The 12,293-nt window shown below is 34.3% G+C and overlaps 1 protein-coding gene across 1 annotated transcript in view; it reads right to left on the bottom strand.

Annotated features, from left to right (window-relative positions):
• Positions 1-12,293, bottom strand: part of LOC111152380 (hypocretin receptor 2) — a 108,164-nt gene that overhangs the window by 18,197 nt on the left and 77,674 nt on the right. The window contains exon 4 of the mRNA XM_022510908.1: positions 5,560-5,675. Coding sequence (XP_022366616.1) covers positions 5,560-5,675 — 116 coding nt within the window. The remainder of the gene's footprint in view (positions 1-5,559; positions 5,676-12,293) is intronic.

Raw genomic sequence — 12,293 nt, forward strand, 5'->3', positions numbered from 1 at the left:
ATTAAAAAGGAATAATTTACATTTATCACTTTACTTTGTTTTTATATATATTATGTCTATTTTGTTCCTCTATTCCCCCATTGCTGCTTTATTTTGTGTTAAATAAGTATTTTTTAAAGAGATTTTATTTATTTATTTGACAGAGAGAGAGATCACAAGTAGGCAGAGAGGCAGGCAGAGAGAGAGGGAAGCAGGTTCCCCACTGAGCAGAGAGCCTAATGCAGCTGGATCCCAGGACCCTGGGATCACGACCTAAGCTGAAAGCAGAGGCTTAACGAACTGAGCCACCCTGGTGCCCCAAATAAGTATTTTCTAGTATACCATTTTCATATTCTTTTTTTTTCCTCTCTTTCACTATAGTTTCTTGAATTCTTGAATATTTTCCTGGTGGTTGCCCTGAGAGTTACAATTAGCAGCCTAAATAATATTTGGATTAATGGTAATTTAATTTTAATAGCATATAAAAATTTTGCTCCAAGTTAGTTTCATTCCCATCTCCTTCCTTTGTATCACATCTTTACATTATAAGCTGAATCTTTACAGTTTTATAATTCTTGCTTTATGCTTTTATCTCTTAAGTCAAATGGGAGAATAAAAGTATTACAAAGAAAAATACATTTATACTCTCTTTCATATTTACCTATTAGTTACTTTTTTTTTTTAAGATTTTATTTATCTATTTGACAGACAGAGATCACAAGTAGGCAGAGAGGCAGGCAGAGAGAGAGGAGGAAGCAGGCCCCCTGCTGCGCAGAGAGCCAGATGCGAGGCTCAATCCCAGGCCCCTGGGATCATGACCTGAGCCGAAGGCAGAGGCTTTAACCCACTGAGCCACCCAGGAGCCCCTATGTAGTTACTTTTACTAGTGTTCTTTATTTCTCTGTGTGAACTTGAGTTACCAGCTTTTGTTTCTGCCTCTGCAATTCCAGTTTGCTGTCTATTCCCTCACACTAGACTGACTTGTCATCACCTACCATTAATTATTTTAAGTTTTCTCAGAAGAATGTTGAAGAATAAAGAACAGTAGAAAAGACTGTGAGAAAAATTGGGACAGGAAAAATTTTCAAATTTATACTCCCTAGTAAGTTGAAATTTAGTTCAGACTCAAATATCAGTTATGGTTTATGGTTCATCCCCAGTTCCTCCAACAGTACAGACAATATAGGTGCTTACCAAATGTTTTTGGAATGAGTTAACATGAGTTCACATGATGATTAAAATTTAAATGCTGAATTATCTGAGGTCCAGAACTGGGAAGAACATTGTTATAGTCACATAAACTAAAATTAAGTGGGTCTAAAAAAGAAGACTTTTAGAGAAGAGTCTGTAGAATTTCCAGACTGACTAAATTCCCTGAGTCACATTGTCAAAAAAGAATTTAAGTAATTAATTGTAGCAAAGCACTGGTTAAGTCTTTTATTTTTTTATTTTTATTTTTTATTTATTTACTTTTTTTAAGATTTTATTTATTTATCTGACAGAGATCACAAGTAGGCAGAGAGGCAGGCAGAGAGAGAGAGGAGGAAGCAGGCTCCCCGCTCAGCAGAGAGCCCGATGCGGGGCTCAATCCCAGGACCCTGAGATCATGACCTGAGCCGAAGGCAGAGGCTTTAACCCACTGAGCCACCCAGGTGCCCCAGGTTAAGTCTTTTAATAAAGCTGAAAGTTCTTGAGAAAGTCAGACAAGGTCATACACTTTGCTCACTAATAATCTTACACTTACAATTCCAAAGTATATAACAGATTCCATGCATCTGTAATTTTAAGCAAATAGGATAGGCCCTCCATTTGATGGCTCGCTTGATTTAGCCAATGGCACACATAAGACTTTGGAACTCTGTTTATAGACATTAACAGTTGGAAATTGAGAGTTGCTCAAGCAGAATTCTACATAATCACCCATTTGGGGTTAATTTACTTTATAGTGGCTGCTAAAGCAAGCTCAGCTGAACTTGTCATTTTCCATTCCAATCTGTTTTGTAAATGTTTTTAGTTTTACAGCCCAAGCATTTTACTGCAAATCTTTTGGATCATGTGGTTTATGCTAACCAGAACAATTCATCAAAAGAATATGGGTTATTTCTAAACCTGCAATACAATTTTGAACTTTCTTTAGAGTTTGAGACATGAAGAACTATAAGCTTAAATAATGGAGAAATAAACAGGGTGGAGTTTAGCAGTTATCTATTCAACATTTTTTTGGAATACTTTCTTAGTGCAAGACACCATGTTAAGTGCTGGGGATTCAATGATGAACAAGACAGATTTAGGTACCTCCAAAGAGTTTTAAAGTTATGTCAGTCTGTACATAAATGAATAAACAAATAAAAACTTCTATTATATGTAGTATACACTTACTAAAAACTATGGAAGTAGGGAATGATCTTAACACTGAACATTCCTGGTCAAAATCGCAAACTCAATCTAAAACATCTTCATTCCTCTATGCTCAGTTAATGCTTTTTCTCTTTCAAGAAATTTTTCAAATTCCAATTTTTCTATGAATAGTAACTGGGTAAGTGGGAAATGGATTTCCCGATGTTCTCTTCTATCAAAGTGTTCCCAGAACTTTCTCTTATTCTTCTACTCACTTTTTTCTTATAAAGTATTTATTGAGCAACTGGTATGTTCTAAGCATATACAAATTGGAGGGATACAAGATGAAGGCTAGAGTGTACTGTCTTCAGCTTTAGAGTAGAGCAGAAAGACAAATACAAAAGGTTATTATAATGTTACTGAAAAGTACTACGAAAATGGGGCACCTGAGTGGCTCAGTCAGTTAAGTGTCTAACTCTTGATTTAAGCTCAGGTCATGATCTCAGGGTTATGAGACTGAGCCCCATGTCAAGCTCCATGTTTGGCAAGGAGTCTGCTTGAGATTCTCTCTTTCCCTTTCCCTCTGTTCCTTCCTCCTTTTGTACTCTCTCCCTTTCTTTCAATAAATAAATAAAATCTTTTTAAAAAGTACTATGATAGAGATCTATTTAAGAAAGTAGTCACATACCTGGATTCAACACATACTTGTTATTTTAGATCTATCGGCAGAATTAGTTGAAAGAACCGATAACAGCATATATTGTTAAGGTATTTTAATCAATGAGCACTTCCTCTGCTCTAGGCACTTGAATTAATTCATCAAATAAGTGTAATAATTCTATGAGATATCTACCTCTACCCTACTTTAAAATAATAAAAGAAAGGCAGAGAAATTTAAGAAATTGACAAAATTCATGCATCTATTAAGTTGTAGAGTGAGGATATAAACTCATGCAATCTGGACCTTGAGTCTGTGTTTCTGACTTCTTTGAACTATATCATTTGTGATTATTCACTCCTCAGCTTGCAAGAAGATTCCTATTGCTCTATGACTTGTAGCATCTTTCTGTAAGGGAAGGATTCTTTCCTTCGCCATGGTCAGGCTTAACCACATGGCTTGTTTTGGTCAAAGAAGTATGAAAAGACTTAACATTATAGCAGTTCAAAGCAAAGATCCAAGAGATGTTGTATATTTCTTCCCACTTCCTTGCCCTTTCCCTCAGTCACAGCATGGCACATCCCAGAGAATACTGTTCCCTTAGTCTGAGTTCTGAAATAAGACAGTAAGTAGAGCACAGCCACAGCCCGTTCTCACTACTGACGTGGAACATGAGTGAGACACACTGTTGCTGCAAGCCACATGCATTGTTTTTGTTGTTTTTTAAGAGCAGAATAACCTAGCAAAAACTGACTAGTATAATAAAACGTACCAAGAAGTAAGTGCGATAGTAACAAACACCCTAAAATATGTGCTATCGTGGTCAGGGGAACAGCATTGAAGAAACTATCACTGGGATTGGGAAAATACAACTCGTGTTCTACAGTGGCACACATTTGTTACCTTAGTTGAAAAGACTGGGAGTTAGAATGATAGTAAGTATTGGTACTGACTGCATTTTAAAGGTTATAAAAGTAATTGTTGCTTTGTAAAAATAAAGGAATAGAAACAATTTGGAATTATAAGATATACAAGGTTGAAAAATGCAACTATTGCCCGTATTCAACCAATAAAAAATACCTTGAAAATTGCTTTGACTAAGAAACATTGAAGGAGATCCTAATTAAGACTCTTCCTCAAACAAATACCAGATAAAAGGTTAGTGAATTCTTTTTAATGAATTGAGGTGTACCAGTAAATTCCATCAGTTGGATAAAATATATCAGAACAAACAGATTAAGGGCATGGCTTTCCATGAGCCTGATACGCTCTAAGTACTAGCAGTAAGTTTGCAGAAAGAGAGAGATACATCTCCAAGATATGTGGCATTTTAAGATACAATTTGAAAGTCCAAGAGGATGAGTTATATTCTTTGTCTAAACTTGGTGATTTACTTGGAATCATCAATGTTCAGCTTAAATGTTTCCTGCTTGCAATTAGGTACTCCTCTACCACACCTCCCTCTGATCACCAGCTTATATTTATTAAGATGATTTTCACTCTGCGTCTGACTCTTTCCCTCCTCAAGTCTATGAATTCAACAATGAATTTGACAGGAGCTTTTAGCTTTTTATCAGATATACATGCAAAAGAAATACGATAAATATTTGATAAATGAATAACAGAGAATGAATATACTTGTCGATGTAGCAAGGTTATCTAACAAACTACAATACTCCCAAATCAGCATGATAAACTGTTTCTAAAAGTCGAAATTCTGCCTGATTCTCTACTGTGCTAAAAAAAAAAAAATCAGATCTTTGGAGTTGGAGACTTAACACATAATAAAGGTGTACTACATAAATCTGATATAAAAGACAACATTCTTTACATACAGTCTCAGGAAACGTTAAAGAAATTTTTGTTATTTCTCATACAAAGTAAAATTTATAATATTAGTCCTAGACAAAAATCAAGTCAATTAATCACAGAACATTACAGTTTAAACTCATTTAGGCAGTTCATAAATACACTCCCTAAATATCACCCTAAAAAAATGCCAAGACATATTTCCATTAACTTGGGCCTCATTATTTTAGAAGAATACACAATTCTTTGGTAAGCCTGTTATGTTGTTCTGTCTATTCTTAAATTTTATTTATTTTTTTATTTTATTTTATTTTTTTTATTTATTTATTTTTTTAAAGATTTTATTTATTTATTTGACAGACATAGATCACAAGTAGGCAGAGAGGCATGCAGAGAGAGAGAGGAGGAAGCAGGCTCCCCGCGGAGCAGAGAGCCCGATGCGGGGCTCGATCCCAGGACCCCAGGATCATGACCTGAGCCGAAGGCAGAGGCTTTAACCCACTGAGCCACCCAGGCGCCCCAAATTTTATTTATTTTTTTAAAGATGTATTTGTTTATTTTAGAGAGAGAATGTGTTGGAGGAGCGGAGGGAGAGAATCTTCAAGCAGACTCTCCACTGAGCACGGAGCAGATGACATCAGGACCCTGAGATCATGACCTGAGCCAAAATCAAGAGCCAGCCACCCAACCGACTGAGCCACCCAGGTACCCCTCTTAAGTTTTATTTTTAAGTGCATCCGATAGAAAACACAAGGAAATTATTTGAAAATACATACCTGGCGACACCAGAGTTTACGAAATATTTGCAAGTAGGCCAACACCATAAGACACAGTGGTGCCATGTATGTCACCAGAAAGAAACAAATATGATACATCTTGGGGTAAATTTCACCTGGAATGAAAGCCAAAATAATAAAATCTTGTTTTATAATTCACAGATTTTTTTTAAAGGTATGTCTTTCCATGTTTTGCCTTAAAGTACACATTTAACTTATGATTCTATGATATGATATATGATATGTATGATTTCACTGGCATATTATACACACACACACGCAAATACTGTAATATCATATTAACTGCTTACACTTAGTATACACATACACACTAAATGTGAAGTCTTAATTTTATTTAATGTACTCAGAAGAATAACAATTAGCCATTTCTTAATTTGTGCTAACATAGGCTCTCCAAAGTCAAGATTTCATTTATCAAAAAGAATTTTTCTGTCTGATTATCTCTGGCTAATTACTAAAAATTAACTTGGATTGTGCTACACTTGAAATTGCAATAAGAAACAAGATAATCTAACCTAATTGTTAATGCTTTTGGGAAAAGAATGTAAACTGAGTTGATTTCCTTATTAGAATATAAGTTTCCTGAGAAATGGGAAGCTATTCCCAGTTGTACCTCCATATACAAATGTGGAAAAATTTTGGAAAAATAAACACAGTGAACATTTAATGGTTCTTTTTGTTGATTACTATAACAATATAAAATTTCTCTTTCACTATGTTGTGTGTATACATATGTATGTATGCATGTACTTTTAATAAGAAATGTTATTTTTAGGGTTTTTTAAAGTTAATTTTTCAACAATTATGGTGTTTTTGTTTTTGTTTTAAAGATTTTATTTATTTATTTGACAGACAGAGATCACAAGCAGGCAGAGAGGCAGGTAGAGAGAGAGGAGGAAGCAGGCTCCCTGCTGAGCAGAGAGCCCGATGCGGGGCTCGATCCCAGGACCCTGAGATCATGACCTGAGCCGAAGGCAGCGGCTTAACCCACTGAGCCACCCAGGCGCCCCTATGGTGTTTTTTTTTTTTTAATATTCACCTCATTTACTTAGTCATAATCACCTCAGTATTGTAGTGATTTCTTATCATTAAGTCTATGTACACAGGTGATACATATCATAGATTAGTTATTTATTCAAGAGTCAGTCATTCAATTAAGTAATAACATTGTGACTTAATATAAATTTTTTGGCTTTTTAAAATTTATTTGTTACTGACTTTTAATTATTTTTATTCATTATTTTAAAGATTTTATTTTTAAGTAACCTCTACACCCAATATGGGGCTCAAATTCACAACCCTGAGATCAAGAGTCACATGCTCCACTGACTGAGCCAGCCAGGTCCCCCTACTGACATTTTAAATGCTTTCAAGGATATTTTTCCTATACTAGTATTTGAATATATCACAGTGATCCAGCTACTTTTACTTAAATGCAAAACAGGAAACAGAATAAATCCATGGATTTCATGGATATTAAAGGCCATAATTTGATATCATTCCAATTGCTAACAAAACAAAGTCTTTTTTTTTTCCTACTTCTAAGAATTAAGCAACCGAATTTGACTTTGATGTTGGCAATTAGGTTAGTTCCATACGATTACTGAGATACCATGCTATCAGTTCCATGCATTTTATTTTTTTCACTGCTTCAGAAAGGGCATATAGAACCATGAAGACTCAGTTATGTGATCAAATGTGGTAAGGGCAATTTATAGTCAGGATTAACCAATAATAACTATGAAGATGACCACAGTAATCAATAAGTTTATTGGTGTATTTTAAGTATATCTATGAGTTGAATATCCTCCACAGTCTTGAGTTCATAACCTTATCCTGCTTAGTTAAGTTTAGTTGAGTTGGTTGATTTTAACATTCTCCTTAGTGTTCCTTCTAAAACCCTGTCTTCTTTATCTGGTCAATATTTTTCTTCACTGTTATATCCAGAGAGGCCAGCAGGGTGCCTGTGCTAGCTGGGAGGTCTAAGAGATGGATTTGGAGCATCAGTTTTAGCTCCTCTGTTGCCCAAGTGGCCCACACCTAGCTCTTCAGTTTCTAACTTCCTTTCAAGTTTATCCTGTAAAACAGGCCAGTGACAAAAAAAAGCGATAGAATCTAAGCAGCCTGACAGGAGGGATGACAGCCTTCCCTTCAAGGGCTGCAGCCTGAGCAGCCTTCCATAACCCCATTTCCAAGGAGCTGGGGGATGACTTCAGCACTTCCCAGACACTTGAGTGGGCTTCCTTTTGAAGTAGGTGTCCCATGACATCCCCACATAAAAATACAGCTTTGAAGCCGACATACCTGTGAAGCCCTGATGTCGCTACCTCAGACTAAACTGAGAGAGTAGAGGGGGATAGATTTGGTAGGTTTGAGAGGCCATACTCTTCTTTTTTAATTGTAGCTATGGATACCTTCACTGTGGTAACAGTTTGGGTTTTAAACAGCTGGGAGAGAAAGCTCATTCTGCTGTCAGTATATTTATAAACAGTCAGTAAAATATGTAATTGGCTGGCAAATGTGTATTATGATAATGAGCACCCACACAGAAAAATTGATCAAGTGAAATTACACTTGCAGACTGGGATTGAATGTTTTAATAAAGAGATAACTGGGGAAACACGATAGTCTTAACATTCTTCATTTCATGCTTACAGTCTAAGCTAATTGAAAAACCAGAAATGTCATTGGAATTTTAAGTTATACGTTTGAAGCGATCTTTGCAGTCTCTCTGCACTTGATGAACAATGTCTTGAGTATTTTTAAGACACTTATATATAACCTAGAATGTAGTGACAGGAAATTTGTTCCACTTAAGCATTCATACTATAAAGCCACATTTTAAAGACTGACAATCATTCAAAGTTGGTGTCTCTACTCAACTGATAAATAGACACAATATAATAAATTCTTGCATATATATCAAACAAATAAATAAGGAGAAAATGTGGATCTTTATTTAGTCACCAAAGTCAGAGAGTAAAGAATAATATCGTATATTAATAAGACAAGAATTAATCTCAGATAAGTTAGGTCCATTATTGAAAAAACTTGTTAATCTCATTATCCAAAAAACGACAAACATTTTCTCTTTCATGTTACATACATTAGGGACTCAATGGCTGAGTAAATTAATTTCCCAAATATTCAATATAAACTGTCTTTTCAAAGTTTATAGATCCATTAAAGTTTACCTGAATCTTTAATGTATTTTACTATCTTCTCTCTAATAAATATTTTCCATAAATGTGTATATATTTCAAAATCTTATTATAGGCCAGATGCTATAATTAGTTTGACTATAAAGAAGGGCTCCATTACTATTTCTTTCAGACCACCAAAGAACAATTCAGCAGTAAGCTCCAAGAAGAGAGATTATGAACTCTGGTGTCTAGAAAAATGTTTGGCTAACAGCATATGCTCATTAAACATTGGGTGACTGGTAAGACAATTATATATTTAGTGCAAAAACAAAGTTACTTTCCTCCCAATAGGAACTATTCTGTAAAACTATGCATTTGAAAATCAAGTAATCAAAGAACTATGGTCATAATTCTGGAATAATTTTAATGTTTTGGAAGTGAGAATTAATGTAACACATACCAAGACATACTTTAAAGATCATTAAAATAAATATTAACACATTTATTTGTATTTGAGTTATCAAGTGTGTCTGCTGGAACTTGGGGTTTGTGTGTGTTTTTTTTTTTTAATAAGCCATAGGGAATAATAAAGATGAGTTGCAGAAATAATTTATTGACAAAATATCAAATATTTCTGGTAATATTTTCAGTAAAACTAAGAAAGAGTTCTTAGTTATTTTGTACCATGAGCGAGATAGCATTTGCAAGGCTTTCCTAAAAGTATTTTGATGGATATGGATCAAATGACCACATTATTCATTGACTACATCCATGCTGGAATATATTGGCTCTAGGACAATTACGATATCATCATCTGCTTCTATAACTGTGTTACTGATTTAACTTGGGATAAAAATAAGAAATATAATTCACGAATTAATCTCAAATAGAACATATTCACAATAAATTTTTTAAAATTGGGCTAAATGTTTTTGACTGGAAAGATGTTTGAACTCCGAGAGCCAACACTGTAAAAGGTAATTTCCTATGGACTTTTTAGTTTGTGACTATCACACACATGTCCAAATTTAAACGTTTTAAACTGAACGTGAACTTCTAAATAGTCTATATAAACAAAGTTTATACTATGTAAAAATCATTATAATGAACAGTCTAATGATCAAAATCGGAAGAACCTGCTTTAATTCTTTCATATTCTTCTTGAAAACATTAAGTGACTAACAACTTCATTTAATATTCAAAAAGTTAATTTCATAAATTTCATTGTTTGATTTTGTGGATGATAAACTCAATTTCGTATTGCTTAATTTAAGCCTTTATAATCATGTTAAGTAATTGTGGGCTAATATAAAATCATTTTCAAATAGTTTTCCTCAATAACTTCTGAAGGCTGAGTTTAGATTTTTAAATATTCAACAGTAGGTGCTCCTGGGTGGCTCACTAAGTTAAGTGACAAACACCTGTTCGAGTCCCCTATCCAGCTCTGTGCTCAGCATGGAGCTGTTTGAGATTCTCTCTCTTCCCTCTGCCCCTGCCCCTGCTTGTGCTCTCTCTCCCTCTGTCTCTCTGTCACTAAATAAATAGAATACATAAAATTTTTAACAAAAAAACAAACAAATAAATACTCAACAGTAGTTGCTGGCTTTTTTAAAGAAAATGTCATTGTTACAGCTAGAAAATAAAATGCTAAACATTGAAATGTTTTAGATATTTATATTTTTGCTCAAAGTAATTAGAAAATGATATGGTTATTGATTTAATCAGAATGACTGACAGGATTCCCTAGCTCTGCAATCATTTTTGGTAATGAAGGTGAATGCTACTTGATTATTCAGGGCAACATAGAAGGAAAGAAGGAAAGAAGGAAAGAAAGAAAGAAAGAAAGAAGAGAAAGGGAGGGAGGAAGGAAGGAAGGAAGAAAAAGGAAGAAGAAGGAAGGGAGGAAGGAAACAAGGAAGGAAAAAAGCAAAAAAGCAAACAAAAAAGAAAAGGTTATAGAAAGAGTCCACAAACTTATCAACTAATTATCAAAATATTTCAGAGAAAATACTACTGATACAGGTTAAATCATAGGTGGATGTTTTAATCTATCATTTTCATAAACTTAAAGGATGCAACTTTTCAGTTGGAAGCTTAATTTTAAATATACTTCTTTGCTTCATAATCTGTAAATAATTTATGGCTCAATTTCATCATTAATTAACTAACACATTTTGATCGAGAGATCTTTAGGCTGCTTTCCAGACAGAACTCATTGGATAAGAATTGCATAAGACATGTCACAATTGGTCCCCAAACAACCTTTTTTCCAAACACAGTTCATTAGGCTGCATATCCCTACATGACAGAAATTAGAGGTTTGGATCCTCTTTTCTTCTTCAAGGGATAGTGCTCATTTTATGGGTTTTCTTGCTTCCTGGACACCTTTTCCTTTCTTCCCCATCTGGAGAATTTCTCCTCATCTTTAATTCTTTGCTGAAATGTTAGCAGCTTCTTTGTAAACTTTTGTTCACATGGCCAGGACTGAGTTTGTTCTCACATTTGTGTTCCTAGCACTTTGTACACCAGTATATTAAAATACTAATCACACCATAAATGTGTTTATTTGCCTTTCAGTCTCACTACATGGAATGTGTTCCCCTAGGCAGAATCTATTTCTTTCCAGGTTGGCATAATTCCTGGCATATTCTAAGTGCTCAAGATGTTATTTGAACATTAAATAAATGGGACTTAAGACTCTTAAGAAATACTCTTACCATTTTGGAATTTTCCATTTGTTTTTTTTTTTTTTCTACACCGCTAATGGGGAAAAGATGAAGAAGATCCAGAGAAAATACAGCAAGTGAATTGCTAATTAGTTTTTGGGATAAGAGACACAGTAAATTGTGACATTTTAGTTAATGTAAGACTTGGGATAATATATGAAAAATAATCCCAGGGTCGTTTAAATTTTATCTTGTCGTCAAAGCATATGCCTTATTTTTCAGTTCGTGCCTTTTTGTTTTTCATTGTTTCAAATCAAAGTATCAATGTAGGAGTTCATATAAATTCAAAGAGTCAAATACTCAAAAATACCAGATGTATAATCAATCCCTGGGGCATACTGCTTTTGTTAATACATTTTTTAATAAGCATAAATGTGCATCTGGCAAATAAAAAATTCTTTCCTAATGTCTAAATTCTCTGACTATGAGCCATTGATATATACTTATCCAGATGAAGACATAGCATTTTCCTCAAATTTAATGTAATAATTTTGTAACTAGTACATGACATACTCAAATGCAGGATTAGTTGATTTCCTGTCATTCTTTGCTGTGTCCAGGTTTGTGCCATCATTAGGCATTGAAAGAAGTGTTTCCACTGTTACAAAAACCTCAAAGGCTGTCACTGAGAGTTTTGAACCAAAGGAACATAAGACCTCCAAACTTTTGCTTGTTTAAATTTAATTACCATATATAACAGACTGGGAAACAAAGAAGATTCATAAGCAATATAATTCTTAAATCAGAAAACAATTATGTCAGTGATATAATTTATCATCTTAATATGTTACAAATAAACATATATGGAGATAATCTGACTCAGAGAAGAGCACAGGTCCACATA

This window comes from Enhydra lutris, unplaced genomic scaffold (genome assembly GCF_002288905.1).
Source record: "Enhydra lutris kenyoni isolate GAN:26980312 unplaced genomic scaffold, ASM228890v2 scaffoldscaffold28, whole genome shotgun sequence".
Classification (NCBI taxonomy): domain Eukaryota; kingdom Metazoa; phylum Chordata; class Mammalia; order Carnivora; family Mustelidae; genus Enhydra; species Enhydra lutris.